Source organism: Sebastes umbrosus, chromosome 15 (genome assembly GCF_015220745.1).
Source record: "Sebastes umbrosus isolate fSebUmb1 chromosome 15, fSebUmb1.pri, whole genome shotgun sequence".
Classification (NCBI taxonomy): Eukaryota; Metazoa; Chordata; class Actinopteri; order Perciformes; family Sebastidae; genus Sebastes; species Sebastes umbrosus.
In genome coordinates, this window is record NC_051283.1 from 10,019,448 (window position 1) to 10,039,079 (window position 19,632).

At 39.7% G+C, this 19,632-nt stretch overlaps 1 protein-coding gene across 1 annotated transcript; it reads left to right on the plus strand.

The window, feature by feature from the left end:
• Positions 1-2,028: 2,028 nt before the first annotated feature.
• On the plus strand, positions 2,029-5,895 carry med10 (mediator complex subunit 10). The gene is made up of 4 exons (XM_037796082.1): positions 2,029-2,306; positions 2,380-2,463; positions 4,454-4,556; positions 5,046-5,895. The coding sequence occupies exons 1-4, from the start codon at positions 2,185-2,187 to the stop codon at positions 5,139-5,141; spliced, it is 405 nt and encodes a 134-aa protein (XP_037652010.1). The 5' UTR covers positions 2,029-2,184; the 3' UTR covers positions 5,142-5,895.
• Positions 5,896-19,632: the final 13,737 nt, after the last annotated feature.

Genomic DNA, 19,632 nt, shown 5'->3' on the forward strand with positions numbered 1-19,632 from the left:
GTTGTAGAAAATATTCTACAATAAAAAAATAATATATAAATACATTATTTTATATTGTGTATACTATAGATATTTATCTGTAGTGTTGATATTAGGGCTGGCTGTCAATCGATTAAAATAGTTAATCATGATTAATTGCATCATTGTCCATAGATAATCACGATTAATTGCACATTTTTTATCTGTTCAAAATGTACCTCAAAAGGTAGATTTGTCAAGTATTCAATACTCTTATCAACATGGGAGTGGACAAATATGCTTACTTTATGCAAATGTATATCTATTATTGGAAATCAATTACCAACACAAAACAATGACAAATATAGTCCAGAAACCCTCACAGGTACTGCATTTAGCATAACAAATTATGCTCAAATCAAAACATGGCCAACTCAAGCCCAACAGGCAACAACAGCTGTCAGTGTGTCAGTGTGCTGACTTGACTATGACTTGCCCCAAACTGCATGTGAAGCCCGACGTCAAGGGACCCTTTTGAAAATGGCCATGCCAGTTTTTTCCTCGCCAAAATTTAGCGTAAGTATATTTAGCCTCCTTCCCGACAAGCTAGTATGACATGGTTGGTACCAATGGATTCCTTAGGCAGTTGGTGATTACAATTTACTACTTTAAATTATTGCCTTTTCCAATAAAACTCCCTAGCCTACCTACATTTTTATTGCTAGGCTACAACAATATCCTAACTATTGGGTTTATAATAAAATAAACAATACATATAATTACACTATAATGATTTCAATGCACCAAGACAAATAATGGACATATGAAACAATGTGAACCATACCTTCAAGAGCAATTTCTCAGCAGTCTAACAAATGTTTACTGAGGAAAAAAATACTCAGAATTGTAGTGACTTTATCTCAAAAACATATAGCCTAATAAAGGCCAGAAATTATGGTATAACCTATTCCACTCATAAAAACGTAAGATTCAGGGACTATATATAATCCTTGGGCTGTCCATTGTGCCATAACTGTTAATCAGAATCAGAATCAGAATGGTGTTTATTGCCAGGTGTAAGGAATTTGCTTTGGTTTTGTTGGTGCAAATAAGCAATATAATAACAAAAGAATAGATAAAAACGTTAGGACATTAAAGAGAGACACAAATACCCCACACCTCACCTCCATACCATTAGTGACACACAGTACACCTGAACTGAATGGACTGAAATGCTGTGCAACATGCTGCCTTCCACTGTGTAATTGTCATTGAAATATATTAATTATTTCTTTTTTTAAATATTTTTGAGAGTTACAAGTTCTTTTAACATGGTCATGGAGCATATATACTGTATATTTGTATTCTGGGGGTATCGTTCCTATGCAGAGGGTAGTTTAGTTTATTTATTTATTGACTACACCGAGGGCGTTTTATATTTTAATCATTTATTTATTTATTGTGTTGAGTTGAATGTGCTACTCATTTAGTACTGTAATTACCTTGTGTCTTTTCTACCTTTTTTCTTCTCTTAAAGCTGACTTGGTGTAAACTGCTCAGAATTCCAATGTACTTATAGGTGCAAATGGCAAATCAAACTCTTGAATCTTGTATCTTGAGAATAAAATAAGAATAAAAAAAATGAAATTCTACCAATATACAATATAAGCTATAAACAAAAAAATAAACATGATGTAAACAGATAGTGCAAATATTGCCAAATATAGTGCAAATATTATACATTATATTAATGTAATACTACATTTATTTTGAAGGTTCAAAGTGTATTTCCTGGTTTATTCAGGCTAACATGGTGTTCCTGTGTTCACCTGAGGAAGATACCAGAGGAATGTAATCTCAACCTCACTCACATTCACTCTTATTCTAATGAGATAATATATATCCTCATCATTTGGCACAGAAATTGTTCAACACTGCTTTAGATGTAGTCAAATCCCCCGTTACTACTCTGCAGTAATAAACTCAATTCTTGACAAAGAAGCGTCTTTTACTGGCAGCACGACACTTTGAGGCTTTACGAGTCACTTAACGACACTCTGTCATTGGTTGTTACCTAGGCAGCGGAACAGCACCCACAGCGATTGGCTACTTTCATTGCCGTAAAGCACTTCGGCGCTCTGACTGTCGTAGAGTCGGTAGCTAACAGTCGAGTATTTCCACTAAAGGTTTTCTTCTTTTTCAGTAGTTTAGCGACATTTAATCAACATGGCTGAGAAGTTTGATAATCTGGAGGAGCATCTGGAGAAATTCATCGAGAATATTCGACAGTTGGGGATAATAGTGAGCGACTTCCAGCCGAGCAGTCAGGCAGGACTCAACCAGAAACTGTGAGTCATGTTTCACTATAGAGGCTCCAATCTGCTGCACAATATGCATCATATTAACCTCTTCTCTCCTCAGGAACTTCATGATATCTGGACTTCAAGACATCGAGAAGTGCCGTCAGCAGCTTCATGAGATCAACGTGCCGCTGGAGGTCTTTGAGTGAGTCCAGCAAGCTGTTATACTGTTGTGTCTGTTAAAGCCACACCAAACCTCATTCAAAATACTGACCATTTAGTAGTGTCATTACTTGTTCTGGTAATCTGGTGATGTTACATGCCTCATTTTACTGTTATTCTGGATTGTCAACAGCCACTGTTCAATTCGGCATACACATACTATAAAAAACAAGTTTTAATAATTAAAATAAGATAAGATATACTTTATTGTTCCCCAGGGGGTTATTTTGCTTGGGCAATAGTGCTGCACACAGCTGCAATCATCTTAAAACAATACATAGCCAACAAGACATAACAGTGGTACACCAAAGACGCAGTAGAAAAACATATATATATATAGATATATCTATATATATATATAGATATATATATCAAGTCCAGCAACGTTAGTTAGCTGTTATATTGTTGTGTCTGTTAAAGCCACACCAAACCTCATTCAAAACTATAACCATTTTGTAGTGTCATTACTTGTTCTGGTAATCTGGTGATGTTACATGCCTCATTTTACTGTTATTCTGGATTGTCGACAGCCACTTTTCAATTCGGCATACACATACGATAAAAATAAATTATTTAAAATAAGATAAGATATACTTTATTCTCCCCAAGGGGGACATTTTTTTGCTGGGGCAATAGTGCTGCACACAGCTGCAATCAGCTTAAATACAATAAGATAAGATAAGATATTCCTTTATTAGTCCCGCAGTGGGGAAATTTGCAGTGTACAGCAGCAAAGGGGATAGTGCAAAAAACAAGATGCATCAGCTTACACAGTAAAAAAAAGAGCTAAACTAAGTATAACAAAATATGACCAATTAAATAGAAGGAAGTATAAAAACAGGAGCATTATATACAGTATTGACAATAAACAGACTATTAACAAAATTGCACAAGTGGAAAATGATATTGCACAGTGAGAATTAATGAAATTCCACCTGAAAATATCAGGTTATTGTCAGTTTTTGGTGTGTATGTGGTCTACTGGGAGCAGTGCTGGTTGTGGAGTCTGACAGCTGCATGAAGGAAGGACCTGCGATAGCGCTCCTTCACACACTTACCATACATAGCCAAGAAGACATAACAGTGGTACACCAAAGACGCAGTAGAAAAACATGTCAAATATTGCACATGCCCTGAGTAAAATACATATTCATTATAAAACAGGAGATCATACATAAACTTGTGAACTACAATGAATGAGGATTAACTTGTTTTTTTGTTGAGTAGTGTTAATAGATGTTGGAAGGAAAGAAAGCAAAATCTTAAAGGTCCCACATTATGCTCATTTTCAGGTGCATACTTGTATTTTGTGTTTCTAATAGAACATGTTTACATGTGGTAATGTTCAAAAATCCCTTTATTTTCCTCATACTGTCTGCCTGAATATGCCTGTATTTACCCCTCTGTCTGAAATGCTCCGTTTTAGCGCATTTTGACGGAATTGCAACAGGATTGCGTTGCTAGGCAACAGCTTGGGTCCATGAGTACTTCCTGTCAGCTGATGTCATTCACATACACTGCAACCAGGAATAAACTGGGACACATTTAGAATGTTTACATTTAAAATTGTGTCAAGGGTCTAAATATTGTTTATTCGTGACATCACAAATGGGCAGAAATCCTGACAGCTTGTTTCAAATGCAGAGTTTCTGAATACGGGCTGTGTGTATTTCCCTGTGGATTGAGTGTTCCGATACTTTCACAGTATTTATATAGGACTTAAAACTGCTTTATAATATAAAAAACATGAAAATCTCACTTTTTTATAATATGGGACCTTTAAGAATTTGTTCACCATTCTGTGGCTGGTAGAAATGTTCAGTGACCTGCCACAGTGGCACGTGAGGAAAAAAACTTGCCAAGAAGGAAGGCCAAGTTACCGAATTTAGCTAATGGAATTCATAATTCCTTATCTGTGCTTCATAGCTTCATCCCAGTTCCCTCGGCTGATGTTATGCCCTGTGTGTTTGCAGATACATCGACCAAGGTCGAAACCCTCAGCTGTACACCAAGGAATGTCTGGAGAGAGCCTTGGCGAGGAACGAGCAGGTCAAAGGGAAGATTGACACTATGACGGTAAGAGATAGTTGCCAGGGTCACTGAGATTCCCCACCAATGACCCTGCAAGGATAAACAGAGCCTCACTGATTAAATGCTCCCAAGCATATTTAGGAATTTTCTTAAAAGATAAAAACGTCCCTTTCAAGGCTAATCTTCGTTATACAAAGAGCCATATGCTCGAGTTAGCCCTCTCTGTTAAAGTGGCCTTGTTTATTGATAATGAAATAATTGTCCTTGGACACAATGCTTAAATCTTGTCATGGTTCAGTAGAAGCTCTGCTCCACTAATCAGTTATTTGATATATTTATTCCATATTCAGATGTGTCTTAACGTTTCTGTTATTTGGAAATAAAATTGGGCACAAGGCAGATTTTTGGTTTTTGGTGTAAGTTACTGTGACCTTGACATAAGCATACATATGTTTATTATCTTCTACATAAAGTAGTTATAAATCAGAATCAGTAATAAACCAACCTCTACTGTTGTATTGTCTTTAATCACAGAAATTCAAGAGCCTTCTAATCTCCGAGCTCGGCAAAGTGTTTCCAGAGGAGATGGTAAAGTACAAGGCTATACATGGAGAAGATGCCCCCTCCTAGTGACTGCTGCACCATGACCCCTGACCTTCAACCTGTGACCCTTGAAATGAAAGCCTGAATGGAGTTTAACCCAAGCAGGCTCCTCTGTGGTCGCCCGCAGAACATGATAATACCCTGTTATTATTTTTCGTGAATATTGCGATGCTGTTGCTGACTAGTACCCTGAGGGAGAAGGTTTTTATTTCTGCTCAGCACCCTGACTCAGCCAATCCTCTTCTTTTTCTTTCTCTACATTTAAAACTTAATTTAAAGAAATACAAATCAGTAGGAAGTATATGGGAGGAGGAGAAGAGAGAAGGAACAAATGATTTTCAGCACTCGGTTGTTGTGTTGCCAGGAGACACATTTGTTTTTAATGGCCCTGTTGATGCATCGGCACTCAGTGGGCTGCAGAGGCAATTTCTACAACTCCCAACTGTACAGAAGAAAATATTCAAGAGCTGCAAGGCACCCGTCTGATTCTGCATCACAGCCTTTACTCCATCTTGTACATACGGTATATTTATACTCTTGCATTTTACCTTTTGTAATGCTTCCTACTCATTGTGCAACATACATTTGTACCACAACACAGTTCATGACATTTTGTATCAAGCTCAGGTTTCTAATGGCCACAACTATTGAATGCAGATGCTGTTTGATGGTAATTCTGTGCCTGATCACTTGACATGGTCAGAAATGAGTTCACTCTTTATTTGTAACTTGTTTGTATTATAATAATTTTTTGTTATTAAATGATCCTTGTTGGACTGATGCCGTGTTTTGACCTTGTTTCATTACTACAATGATGAAAAGACAATATTTTTGGCAACAGATTCAATCTAATAAGTCACTTATGAGGTTTGTACACTTCAGTTTTACAGAATTAGCTGAACATATAAGATGATTAATGTATAAAATAATACATTATTAATAGAATTTGATATAGTACTTGCTTGCAATCCTGAAAAAAATGTATACGATCACTCAAGTAAATCCTAAATTATTTTTCAAGCATTCCATTGACACATGTTAATGTAAAACATATTCTAGATGGACAGTACGCTAGTTGATTTTTCATACACAAAATGACAATAATGTTAAAGCGCTTTTGAGTGAGAAGGCTGATATTTTATGCCAATATGAAATGTCGTTATAGTACTTGACTATTTCAGTAAAAAGGAAGTATTTATGTTCTGAAGTGCATGTTTCCTCTAAAATAGTATTTCCAGAGATGAAAAATTATTATAAATACCAGTGGTGGAATGTAACTTTACTCAAGTACTGTACTTAAGTACAATTATGAGATACTTGAGTACATTTTATGTTACTTTATACTTTTACTCCACTCCATTTTGAAAGCAAATATTTTACTTTTTACTCCACTACATTTATTTGACAGCTTTAGTAACTAGTTACTTTGCATATTCAGATTAGTAATAGAAAATAAGAAAAAAAGAAAAGAAATCACCTAATACATTATGATACATTATCACAGGTTAAGTTATCCAGCAGTATATAAAGTACTTAAATGTACCTTTACCAACATTAAAGTGATGAACACATGCGTCACTGATTATAATTCAATAATATAATATATATTATGCCAAAATGGACCATTCTGCATAATGAGTACTTTTAATTTTGATACTTTAAGTATATTTTGATGCTAATATTTTGTATTTTTACTTAATTAAGTCTTTGAATGCAGGATTTTTACTTGTAACAAAGTATTTTTACACTGTAGTATTGCTGCCTTTACTTCAGTAAAAGGTCTTAATACTACCATTGATAAATACTATAGAATATCATCACTAACTACTGCTGAAGCTAATGCTATTTTAGTATACAGTATAATCAAACATAAAGAAAATAAAGAATTGTAATGTGGCTTAGATGTGTTAGTGGGCCACCTGCAGACGTGACCTGCATGGACATGACGACACTCAGCTCAAGTGTCGTCTTGCATTGTAACTATAGACATGCCTGTGTAAGTGTGTCTGCCGCCTATACGATAAGGGACAGATGCTGTGGAAACAGACAGGGAGACAGGGCTGCGTCATCGGGAAGGTTACAGCCCACCACGCCTCCTCTTGCTGGGGGCTTAATCGCGGCGACACCTCCCTCTGACCCTGGAGGCCGATCCTCTGGGACAGGAGGAGGGAAATGAGCCCTGTTATTGGTTTGTGATCTATGCAGCGGAGTGATGCAGACGGCCCTCTCCCCTCGCTGTCACTCTTCCCTGAGGATTTCCGAACACGCGTCTCGTTTAGTCAGCCGTGGTTTAGTGAGGAATCAGTTTCCATCTTTTTATTGGGGGAGGAGGAGAGCCTCGGACGCCATATTTACATCCAAAGAATTCAGTTATTTGTTTCTCAACCTGCTTTTTAGATGTTGCTTATGTATTGATTCTTCCATTGCAATACATCTGGTTAATCCACACCCTAAACATACTGTATTTGTGTGGAATATTAAAATCGTACTCTTTTAATTATTGCTTTTTAAAGAAATAGTTTGACATTTTGGAAAATACACTTATTCATTATCTTGAGTTAGATGAGAAGGTTGATACCATTCTCCAATGTAATAAATGTAAGGCTATAGCCAGCAGTTAGCACAAAGACTGGAAACAGGGGGAAACAGCTAGCCTGGATTTGTCCAAAGGTAAATCCTGCTACCAACACTTCTAAAGCTCACTAATTAACAAGTTATAGGCCTAAAACATTGTTTAAAATTGACATGTGGTTTTACAAGGGGTTATACGAATCCAGGAAGTCACTGTGCATGGCCAACAAATAGACTAGCGCCGTCTGGCACACAACGTTACGGTTCAGACTGCAGGCAAATCTGATTTGTTTCTAAAATCAGATCTTTAAGACAGACTGTCCACACTGTTATTTGCAAGTGATCAGATCGGAATTTTGTGTCCAGACATCACCAGCCTATCTGAATGGGTTGCTGTGGTAACGACTTGGGGGCCTTTAACTATGTACGCAGGTGACGCGGCTTTCCAATGCGGAAGCAATCGCCCTTGAAACAATCGCACTGTCACCAAACAAACATATATTGCCAAGAAGTGAAAGTCAACTGTTTGTTCCATTGCAACATCAGCGCCCAGCGGCAGAGCTACACTTCCGCCATTTTGGACTGAAAGCGACTAGCGGACGCCAGTAAAACGTCCACCTAAAAAGTACCAATCAAAAGTGAAATAAAATGATTTCTATTCTATGGTCATACTCTACCGAAATTGCGCATGATGAACAATAAAATATTCTAAATATAATAAGCGTTTTCAGTCCAAAATGGCGGCAGCGGCTGTTGTAAAAAAAAACACCAGAGTTTTGCCTCTTTGCTTCTTTACTCTTTGCTGTCAAGTCGCGGTGCAGAAACACTTCTCCATTGCACCAGACAAACTCAGCGATGGAGGCTTCTATACATTGCAATGTTAGGAGGGAGCAGCCAAAAGTAAAAGCAGAGTGAAAGTGCCAGCACACAATTTATTTTGGCGTCTGTCCATGGACTGTTGTTCTCCTCCATGTTGTCCTCCATAGCGCTCTGCAAGTGGCAGCATAGATTCTGCTCAGCACTTCCAACACTTTGAAATCCGATTTGGGCGTTCGGACTGAGACACATCAGTAGAAATCTGATTGTAATCCCATTTCAAACCACCTCCAAATGTGGTTTGGATCCGATTTGGAAAAATCACATTTCATGTGTTTTTTTGCTGTCCAGACTTTCTAAAATCAATCTGGATACAATCCGGATATGCCAAAAAAATAAGTTGCGCTGGTGTGTTTCCCCCTCCTTTGTCCAGCCTTGAGCCAGGTTGTGACAGTCACTATAAACTCTTTTTTTGTTTTTTTTTGCGATAGGTGCTGATATAGAGGCAGATTTGTAACCTTTGGACAGGGTCAGGCTAGCTCTTACCCTCTGTTTCCAGTTTTTGTGCTAAGCTTACTGGCTGCAGCTTCATATTTACCACACAAAACATGCATCAATCTTCTTGTCTAACTCTTCAGATAAGCATATTTCCCAAAATGTCAAACTATTCACACAAAATATGCTATTAGCACACACTATTCTATGTGCACACATCCACAAGACCTTAGTGGGATAGGTGGTAGATCTAGATACAGCGAGAATACAAAAGAAAGCTTTGTTCAGTTTGCTAAAAAAAACAAACTTAAGAGAGGTGTGATTCCAGCGTGCAGGTACCTTTCTTTTGTGTTCATCATTTCATTCCTATGTTCATGCCGTGCCATTATCTACTAAGTATTTGTAAATGATTTGAATAAAAGCACTATATAAATGCAGTCCATTTAAATGATTTTACAACAAAAGAGCTGTTTCAAAAGGGACCCACGGATAATTAGACCCGAACCAAAATGTGGTCGACCTGAACAGGCCTAAAAACAGAGAGAACACCACCATTTAACAAGCATCTGCGGGCTAAAAGGAGTATCAATACATTTCATTTTCCCACCCTCCCACTCATGTTAAAACACACATTTTTCTCCTGTGATGATTATGATTCTTGAGTATGACGCCATTAGACAGTACAGTCCTTCAGTGAGGATGCAAACATCCCCGTTTTTTACTCAGAGCACCTTGAGCATCATTCAACGCAAGCCACCTCTATGCCTCTGCTTTTCATTTCCAGCCTATTTTTACCCTTTGACCAGCACGCTCCTCTGTCTCTGGATGACGAACATCCTCGCTGCAGAGCGAGCCACGGCGGCGGTGGTCAAGGGCACCCTTTTCAATCCAATAACAAGCCAATTCGGAGGGACGAGAAATCAAATTAAATACTGTTTTTATCCAGTTTGTGATTGTGTCTGCTCACCGTGACATTTGTGTCACAGGGTGACACTCTGACTGTGTGTGTGGAGGATGTGTGTGTCGTGATGCTTGACTAACCGGAGGAGGAGAGGAGGGAGAGTGTATTGTGCTATATGTCTCAGTATGAAGTGCTGAGGTGCGTTGGATGACTCATCCAAGGTGACTGAGTTTCTCTCTCCTCTTTTTCCCCTCCATTCACCTCCTCTTCTTCCTTTACCTGAGTGTCCTTCTTCCTTCTTCTCAATGGCCATCGCTTTTTCTTCTTCTGTGGCATCTTTTGCTGCATTCTCCGAAGAGCAGTGGTGTGCTGATTGACATGATTCATGTGGAGGAGGACTCTCTTCCTCTTTGTTATTAGTCATTCTCATAGGATTGAAGGGTGCTTTAATGCAGGAAGGACAGAGCTCATATAACACGCTGACTGGAGTAAATGCTGTAATAGTCAGATCCTGTGATATTTCATTTTGTCTGCTGGAAGAGCCCTCCATTCTCCAATTTCATGGTGTAAATGGGACACTCGACAAATTGCTTTTCAAAAACAAAGGCGCGAGTGCAGCGTGCCGCTGTCTTTGTCCTGCAGGTATCACATTGTGGAGGAGCGTTTGGTGTGGTATCAGGTGATCTGTTGCCTTTGCAGTCTCTAAATAGTTAATTCAGTTCCCTGAAAACAATATTTAGGTCAAAGAAAGGCATTAAACAATTAGCATGCAGCTAAATAAACTCCAATTTAACAAAAAAAAAAAAATACATTTAATTTCCAGCATTTGTTTTTGGTCAGCTGAGAGATCTTATCCTCTTATAATACATATAAATACAATACTATTTGTTTATGTCTGATCTACATATACATTTATTTGATGCAGCCTTGTTTTGTAAAAAGGTGCTTAACTCTGTAGACAGCCCAGTCTCACCAACTGGCGAATGATTGAATTGTAAGTCATTTTGCATGAAATAACGACGGCATTCTTGCTTTTGGCATGTCAGTTATACGCCATGTAGTCTGTGCTGACTGCAATGTAAACGCATCCTTGTGAACATGCTACGCTCACAGCTAGTGACGTAGAATAAAAAGGGAGAAAGACAGGTTGTCGTGCGTGGGGGTGGGGGAGAGGGGGGAGGGAAGGGGAGGTGGATGGGTCCAACAACCACAGGACTTTCAACCAGAAGATTGATGTTTGTTTGCTCAAAGTGTGGTTGAGTTATTTTGAAGTTACGTTTGTGACATGTTTTCTGTACTTCTGTTACGTTGTTTCCGTATCTTACTTAGTTTACGTACTTATTTTAAGCCCAACCAGGATATTTTTCCTAAACCTAACTAAATGGTTTTGTTGCTTAAACCTAACCGTGTCCGTTTCACGGTAACGTCGTGGTGTTAAATGACCCTCGAAAAGCCTAAAATGCATTATTATGGCAGACGTAATGTCCTTAAGATGTTGTGTTATTTCAACATGTTCTCATCCCAACTTGTCACATACCGCCCCCTTGGCCTTGGTGTCACTTTATTGTCTGCATCATAACCACTATAGTTACCCTTGGCGTCACTTTAGGTTTAGGCAACAAAACCAGTATAGTTAGGTTTAGGAAAGAACTACATGGTTGGGCTTAAAACTGCCATGTAAAGAGGAGACTGAACGGGACATGAACAAACAGCTGATTGTAATGTGATGCATGGGACACAAACAGCGGTGCCCTGGATGAAAGCCCTGTGTTTGTTGGACCCATACACCTCCCCTCCCTCCTGCCCAGTGTGTGTCTCTTCGCTCTTTAAACTACATCACCACACGCACACTTTCTCGAAGCATTTACTGTTGCCGCGGATGGGTTTACATTGTAGTTAATGGAACGCCCGGTTGCATTTAATCCCAGCGCCACATCGTGCCTTGTGCGGCGGTACCGAATGTCGACAAATATGACAAAGCCTCAGTATTTAACGCCCTGGGAATGAGAACGGGCTGGTTATTTATACGCCTTCCCATGAGATCAGGTTGCTGTAGAGAGCCTCAGTTTACCATTTTACTCCAGAGTATGTTTTTACACATGGTACTTTTTCGTGTACTTGCGCTTTTGGGGTGAAATATTCTCGTCCCTGTCATTTAGACCAGCTGTAACAACTTTTTTAGCTTCCTATGCTATGTCCTTGTTCTGTCCTTTTGTTAGCATGTTGGTGCAGCAGCTCGCCACTTGACTGACTGTCACGCTGGGTGACGTTTAATCTGCGAAGGTCTAGGGCTTGTGGGGACATGGTGTTCATTAAAGGCCTCTGAACTGTCTAGACAAATGAAGTGAACCATGATATACTGTTGAGCAAGACTATAATGTAAGTTGGTATTTTCAGTAATTGCATTACTACAAATGTCAGTGGGATTTTGAATGTGCAGCACAAGAAGCAGAAGGTTGTGAATTCACTTTGACTCTCTCGTGTAGCGAGTACTGCGTTTAGCTTGTTTTTTGAACCCTTTCCCCTCGGTGCCTGCGGACTGTGGACCTTTTAGAAGCTCGGGCCGTGCTTCATCGTTTTGTGTAATGCATCACATTTTCCCCTATTTTTCATTTTATCTTCATGCAAATGCTTTGGGAGTTCAGGGCTGGAACGGCGGTTGAAATGTAAAATCCTCCCGCGCCCTTGGGTCGGCCCGGGAAACACAAAGGCGGGGGCTGCAGCCTTTGATGCTATTAGCATAATGTCTTTCTGATGCTAATGCTAAGTGCCTCAGACTAACCGCTGAAGCTCACACGGCCCACAGCCACGATGGTCTTTTACACGGCGGCTGACCGCTCTCTCTCCGTCGCTCTCTCGTCTCCTGCATTGTGCCGACTGGCCCGTCCTGCCTCGGCTTAGTGATAGTCGTTCACCTCAATGAAGGTCAGGAGGCGGACCCCCTCTTCCTTCTGTCGCCCTGGTCGCCATAGAAACACCCCTCCCATTCGCCGTCACCCACCCTTTCTCTCTCCTCTCTGGACAATGGCCTTTTGCTGTGTGTGTGTGTGTGTGCCGTATAGTAAATGTTGAAAGTGTGTGTGTGTGTGTGTGTGTGTGTGTGTGTGTTGGGGTAATAGGCCCTGTCTCATCACAGCTGATTTGTGTTGGTGATTCTACAGTATTCCAGGCCTCAGATATGAATCACATCGGGAGTTACACTCCTACGCACGGCTCTCTGCACATCTATTAACTCCACACACACCCACACACACACACACATATACATGCATGCACAGTGTGAGTCAAGTCAAAGAGCCCTGCTGCGGAGGTGAGAAGGGCCCGATTGTGTTGCAAACAGTAATGAGACACACAACACAAAGGCTATGAGGAGAACGACTATTACACCTTTTGGACCCTCTCAGGGGTGCCGGTGTCTGTCTGATTGTGTGTGTGCGTGTGTTTGTAATGGCCAATAATGGGGTGATAAAGCCGCTAAATGAAAACTATAAATTAGCCCAATGATGTCTGCCGCATGATGCTCCTCGCACCTGCCGCAGCAAAGCACCCGTCAACAGCGGCGATTGAATTATTGAGCAAAAAAAAGACACCACAGATGGAGGTTAATAGATGGAAAATTATTATTTTCATCTCCGCTTTGTGGCCGGCGTGCGTGTGTACTCTCCTCCTCCTCTTCTCTCTCTCCTTTTTTTGGATTGCCATTTTCATCTGCAGCCAGGGCCGATTTGCTGACAAGCCGTAAGAGTGGGAGTGAACAAGACAGAAAGTGAGAGAAAAGAAATAGAGAGGAGGGGGGGAGGAGGAGGGTTGTTATAATTTCCCTCTGGTTTAATTATCTGAGTCTGAAGACAGCCCTACTCCTTCTCTCTTGTCGTTAAATGTTAGAGGTGAGAATGTGTGTATGAGATATCCTTTTTTTCCCTGTGTGTGTTAATGGCGTGCACAACAAAGCACAAGGCGCAGCGGCAGCGCCGGACAGGGAATAGCCTTATCCCACTGTAATGTTTAAACCTCGCTCATTACACAGCGAAAAAGAGGAAATCGATCATTTTCAGCACCCGCTGTCACCGTGTGATTACACAAGTCAATGAGCCATCATACCCCGTAGTTATGATTTAGTCTACACTTGTGCAGAAAAACTCCCTCCGATGCACCGCGTGTGATTAGAGCTTCTAAATGATCCTTCCTCCTTTAAATAATGCATGGGAAGACAATCAGTGGAGATTCTCACATTTTAACAACCGCTATTTTGATATCGGCGTTCGCCAGAGGCTGTTTTGGCCCGAGGCCGTGTGTTTTCAGGAAATCAAGACAAGTACTGGGGGAATTCTTCTTCGCTCTGTGTTTGCTGTTGCTGGTCTCTTTGTTTCAAACACTGTATGTTTTGGGTTTTATTGTATATTTGTCCATCAGTGATATACCTTTTTTTCAAAAAGCTCAGGTGTAACTGATGACATTACAAATGGCTCAGTCCAATCAAGTGTCCCAGTTAGCCAGAATACACAATATAGCAAGATGCTGGCTCACCTGGAAGGCAGCTGCTATTCATGTTATTAGTGACACTTGTATTTTTCCTGCTGAGCAATTAAGTTTATTTTCAGGCTGTTCTTGCACACCGTTCGTAGCTATACCTACGAAAAGTAATGTACTGTAATTCCTATGTAATCCACGTAATTGTAAACCAGGAATTATCAAGAGCGCCAAACGCTGCATGGGGAGGAGGTCGCGGTGGATATGTGGGTTAAAAAAACACCAAATGTTTGCCCAGGAGACCGCTGTTCGTGTCCCGTGTGAAACCAGAACGTCAATGTTGATTAATTTAACTTTTGTACTTAAGTTACGCCACTTCCAGTAATATTTTAATCCAAACCACAATCTTTTCCTAAACTTAATAAGATTTGTTGCCTAAACTTAACCAAGTTGTTTCCTGTGAAGTTTTTTTTTGAAAAGACTGTGCATCACGTGGACATTTTTAAGAAAACACACGAAAAATAAGGAATCCTTTTTCGTAATATATACCGTTGTACGAGGATACATTGTTATCTGTATACCTATTGTGGCTAATGTTGCTAATGCTAACCACCAAGATTTTATCAACTCAATTCCCTTTTTTTTGTCACTTTAAACTTCAACTACAAATACTTTTTATTGCATTACAATTATCTGATTGCAGGAGTTACTTTCTTTGCAGATTAAGACGCAGAATTACCCAACATATAAAATAGTGTAAATAAGCCCTACAAGCTACAACATTGTTTGCATGTTAATAGAAAAAATAAGAAAAAAAATAGAATAATAATAACACTTTGAAAGAGGTAGTTCTACTTGACTTTACTTGAGTAAATTTTTCTATTTACACTTGTATGTAGAGCTGACACGATTGGTAGATTAATCGATAAGTCAATTGACAGAAAATTAACCGGCAGCTATTTTGATAATCAATTCATCATTAAGTCATTTTTCAAACAAAAATATTAAATGTTACCCAGTTTCAACTTCTCAAATGATTTACTGCTTTTATTTGTCTTAAATGACAGAAAACTGAATATCTTTGGGTTTTGGACCGTTGGTCGGATAAAACCAGCGAGGTGAAGGTGACACGTTGGCCTCTTTGAAATCGTGATGATGGGCATGTTTCATTATTTTCTGTCATTTTATAGATCAGACGATTAATTGATCAATTGAGAAAATAAAATAATAACAATTGGTCATTTAGGGTAAAATTCTGAATAGCAGATTTAAATGAACCAGGTTGAATCCCTGTTGAAATATAACCGTCTGTATTGGTGAAACAGAATGAATTTAAAGGAAATGTTGCAGATCGTTTTAAGATAGCGATGTAAGATTAATAGGCAGAGTCCCAAGTGGTCGAGTGAAATGTTAATTTCTTTCTTGAATAATTTCCCCCATAGTCAGCTGCTACACACAACCTCTATTGTCCTCGGGGTGTCTCTTTTATCCCTATGGACACACACACACACACACACACACACACACGCCAGGCTCCATAAAACTCACAGCCACGCCTTGCCTTTGTTTCGCCATTTGGCTTCAACTTCTGCCTTCTGATGTGACCCCCACAGAGGCCATCACATAAATGCCAAGCTGCCCCCCCCCCACTACCCCCCACCCCAACAAACATGCAGCACACACCCCACCACACACACAAGGTGACCTGGCCGCATGCACGTCACGCAAACTTCCACCCACGCACATCTGACCATGAGCCAGCTCTATACATCAAGAGGGCTGCAGGGATGCAAGACAGAGAAACATGGAGAAGACATGGAGAGACAAAACTCTAGTGCTAAAAGGGTCATTCTTGTTATGCATCAACATTTCTGTCCCCATGAATTACTTCCTCAAATTTTCTTTCTTATAACAAATGGCTTAAATTATAGATTAAGGTCTTCTTTATAACATAAACAAAGAATAACGCTTAATAACTTTTTTTCCTTTCTTTTTTGGTACATGTGCTCGATTATACCAGTGCAAAGTAATCAACTTCTACAAAAACTATAAGCCATAACATTTTAAAATACGCAAATTATTCTTTAATTAATGTGTAGAGAATGTTAAACTCACTCTGATTATATATATATTAGGAAGAACTACAGTTATTTTTTACCATTTTCATCATTTTCATCCCTGAAGTAATTTTCCACCCTGTTAGTTAGTTGCAGTTCCATTGAGACCATTTCAGATATTCAGATATTTTATATTTTTGGTGAGAACTCAAAGTAGTTAAGCACAGTGAACATTAACTTTCACTCATGTTTAATTTTTCCATGTTTCATGATGTTGACTTCTTTTTTCACACTCTTAATGTTCCACCCTGTTCCGGTAAATTATGAAGAAAGTTGGTCTAATAAAAAAAACAACTTTATATTTTATATAATTATAAAAGTTGTGTTTATGTGTAGAAGGTTAGCTAGCTAAACCTGGATCACTCACAGATCTATGGCTAACTTAGCTCCAAATTGTCCACCCTGTTAACACCAATATAAACCAGTATACACATAAGGATTATTATTAAAGCGTGTGAGATTGGCTAATATGTTTTCAAAACAGTTAATATATGTAAACTATTCTTATATAATGCAAAAAGAGATGACAAATACATTTTTGATCAAAAGTCATGAAACTGAAATGTTGCTACACAACGGGAATGACCCAAAAGTGATTGTATCTCCAGAAGATCCATCATAAAACACACTGGAAAACCAGTTCCTCAGTTCCTCAGATTACAAAGAAGAGTTCGTTTTTGGATCAACCAATGCTTTAATGTTTTTGTGCGACTTTTGTAATTCTTTGCTCTGTTGATTTTATTATTTTATAGTTGTTATTAAAGCACACTATTGCTGTTCTTTGCAAAAAAAAGCACCATGAAAAGTGGCTTGTATTATTGTTTTGGTAAATGTTATGGCCTTCAGTTTGGTAGGGCTGACCATCTGCACGTCACAATCAGAAGGGAGTCTTTATAGAAACCCTGAATGAAGCATTCTGGGAGTTCTTAGGGATGCGGGTCGCTCTGGTGTTGAGGGGGGGTGATGGATGCAAAACGTATAATGGGCATATGTGTGTGTTAGCAGGGGTCGTGTGTGTGTGTTAGTTGGAGGGGGGTGGTTTGGGACAAAATGAGGTTGCCACCAGCATAATGAGGGCAGACGTGTGTGTGTGTGTGTGTGTGTGTTTCAGTTCGACTGGCCACTGTATAATGGGCCAAGTAGGCCATATTGTTTCCGGCTCGTGCTGAAGTCCCCGTGGCAGCAGATGTGGTGTTACACAGCAACAACAAAAGCTCATTAATCACTGTCTAGAGCGCGTGGATTCTTGTTCTGTTGGGCTGTTTTGCATGTATGCATTTATTTCGGTCTGCCTGCTCTGTGTGTGTGTGTGTGTGTGTGTGTGTATTTCTTGTGTGCTTGTGCGTGCATATTTGCAAGCGCAGTCACTTGTGCAAACAGTTTTGATCCCATAGCGGCCTAAAGAATGTAAGTGTGAAGCAGTGTGTAAACTCCCTGGTGTGTGTGTGTGTGTATGTGTGTGTTGAGACAGGGTGGGGTCTTCAGTAGCCTAATTCAAAGTCTAGCTGGGGGGCTATTATGTGACGCCAACAACATAAAGCACCAGTAGCAGCGTCAATACTCTCTGATTCTGCTCACACACACACACACACACACACACACATTGATCTCCAGAGATTTGGAAACAGTCTCATTGAAACAGTGTCATGCTCCTTTAAACACTTAACACAAACACACAGAGGTGGTGTGGAGAGACCTGTGGTAATCTGATAAGCCACAATTCACTTTGTTCTGTTTCTCTGGATCCTCCCAACAATTACGTGTGATATTTGATCAGGTCAGAGGCAGTTTGTGTTGCGTTGCCCACACGCACACAAATACACACACCTCCTCATGGATGACTCAAACCCACCTGCTGCCTACACTTGACTTATTCTGAAGTAGTGAATGGACAGAAGAAGCATCTAATCATCCCTCATCTGTCTCCCACTCTCTCGTTTTTTTCTGCCTTTCTTCTTTTAACTTGTGTCTTGATCAGCGCACGCTTTCTGTCCTAAACTGCGGTTGGGAGGATCACGCTTATGTTTGCCCACGGTCTGTTAATGATTTCTGATCAAGATGTTCCGGCAGAATTAATCAATGATTCTGGAGGAGGTCCAGGTGTTTGCTTACTACAGGCTCAGTAGCTCAACTTCACAGCAAAATGGATGCGTTTAATTTCCCCTTTGGATGCTTAATGCTGTCTTCACATTCAATGAGGAAGTAAACGGATTTGAATTGTTCATTTTTTCTGACTTTTTTTTTTAACTGTGAACTCGGTTGGGAAATTCAAGCGTGGGTAATGATGAGATTGTGGTCACGTGAATGATTGTTGACTTGAACCAAAGACAGATATTGGTTTGATTGAACAACATTCATAAAGTTGACATTCAAATTCCAAGGTTGGAGATATACTTGCTTTTAACTACGTGTTCGCATGCGCATGGTGCTACCTTGCTATCCTGCATCTGTTTTGGATATGTACATCCTCAGAAATGAACGCTCCGTTCTGAAGATACAAGATTCAATAAGCGAACACATGGTTAAAAAGCAAGCATATCTCCAGCCTTATTCAACGTTCGAACGCTGCACAGCTTTTTTTTTGCATCTCTATTCATTCTATTTAAACACGGTATTTCTGCACAGCTGCAGAGAAAGATTAGGCTAATCTAATATTATTATATTTGTAGAATTAGATTCCGGTGGTGGCTACGTAGGATTGTTTCCAACTCGTGTGAGCCAAACATTTCCAATAACTCCAGAGTAAATATCTGTAAACGTTTTTTTTGGCTTTTTTTTATAGTGACAGTTGTGAAAGGGGGAGAGAGAGAAGGGATGACATGCAGCAAAGGGCCATGGGTCGAATTCGAACCCTGGGCCGCTGCGGTAAGGACTCAGTCTTGGTACATGGGGCAGGTGAGCTACCAGAAGGCCCCCAAAAGTCAAAATTTATTTAAAAAAAGATAGATATAACCATTAAAAAAATTCCTGTCTTTTTGTGCAACAAAATATTCTCCTTCATTCCATATTTGTTGCTGTCTAGCCTTTCAAAAGCAACGTTTTCACTGCCAGCCCGTGCGTTAAGGCGCCATTTTGCATAGGATTGTTTCCGAATCGTGTGATCCAAACATTTCCAATAACTCCAGAGCGATGTAAAGTCCAAAACTAC

Coding starts and splice junctions, on each gene's coding strand:
- med10 (XM_037796082.1), top strand. CDS start 2,185: ATGGCTGAGAAGTTTGATAATCTGGAGGAGCATCTGGAGAAATTCATC. Junction 2,464..4,453: donor GTGCCGCTGGAGGTCTTTGA/GTGAGTCCAGCA, acceptor GTGTGTTTGCAG/ATACATCGACCAAGGTCGAA. Junction 4,557..5,045: donor GGAAGATTGACACTATGACG/GTAAGAGATAGT, acceptor CTTTAATCACAG/AAATTCAAGAGCCTTCTAAT.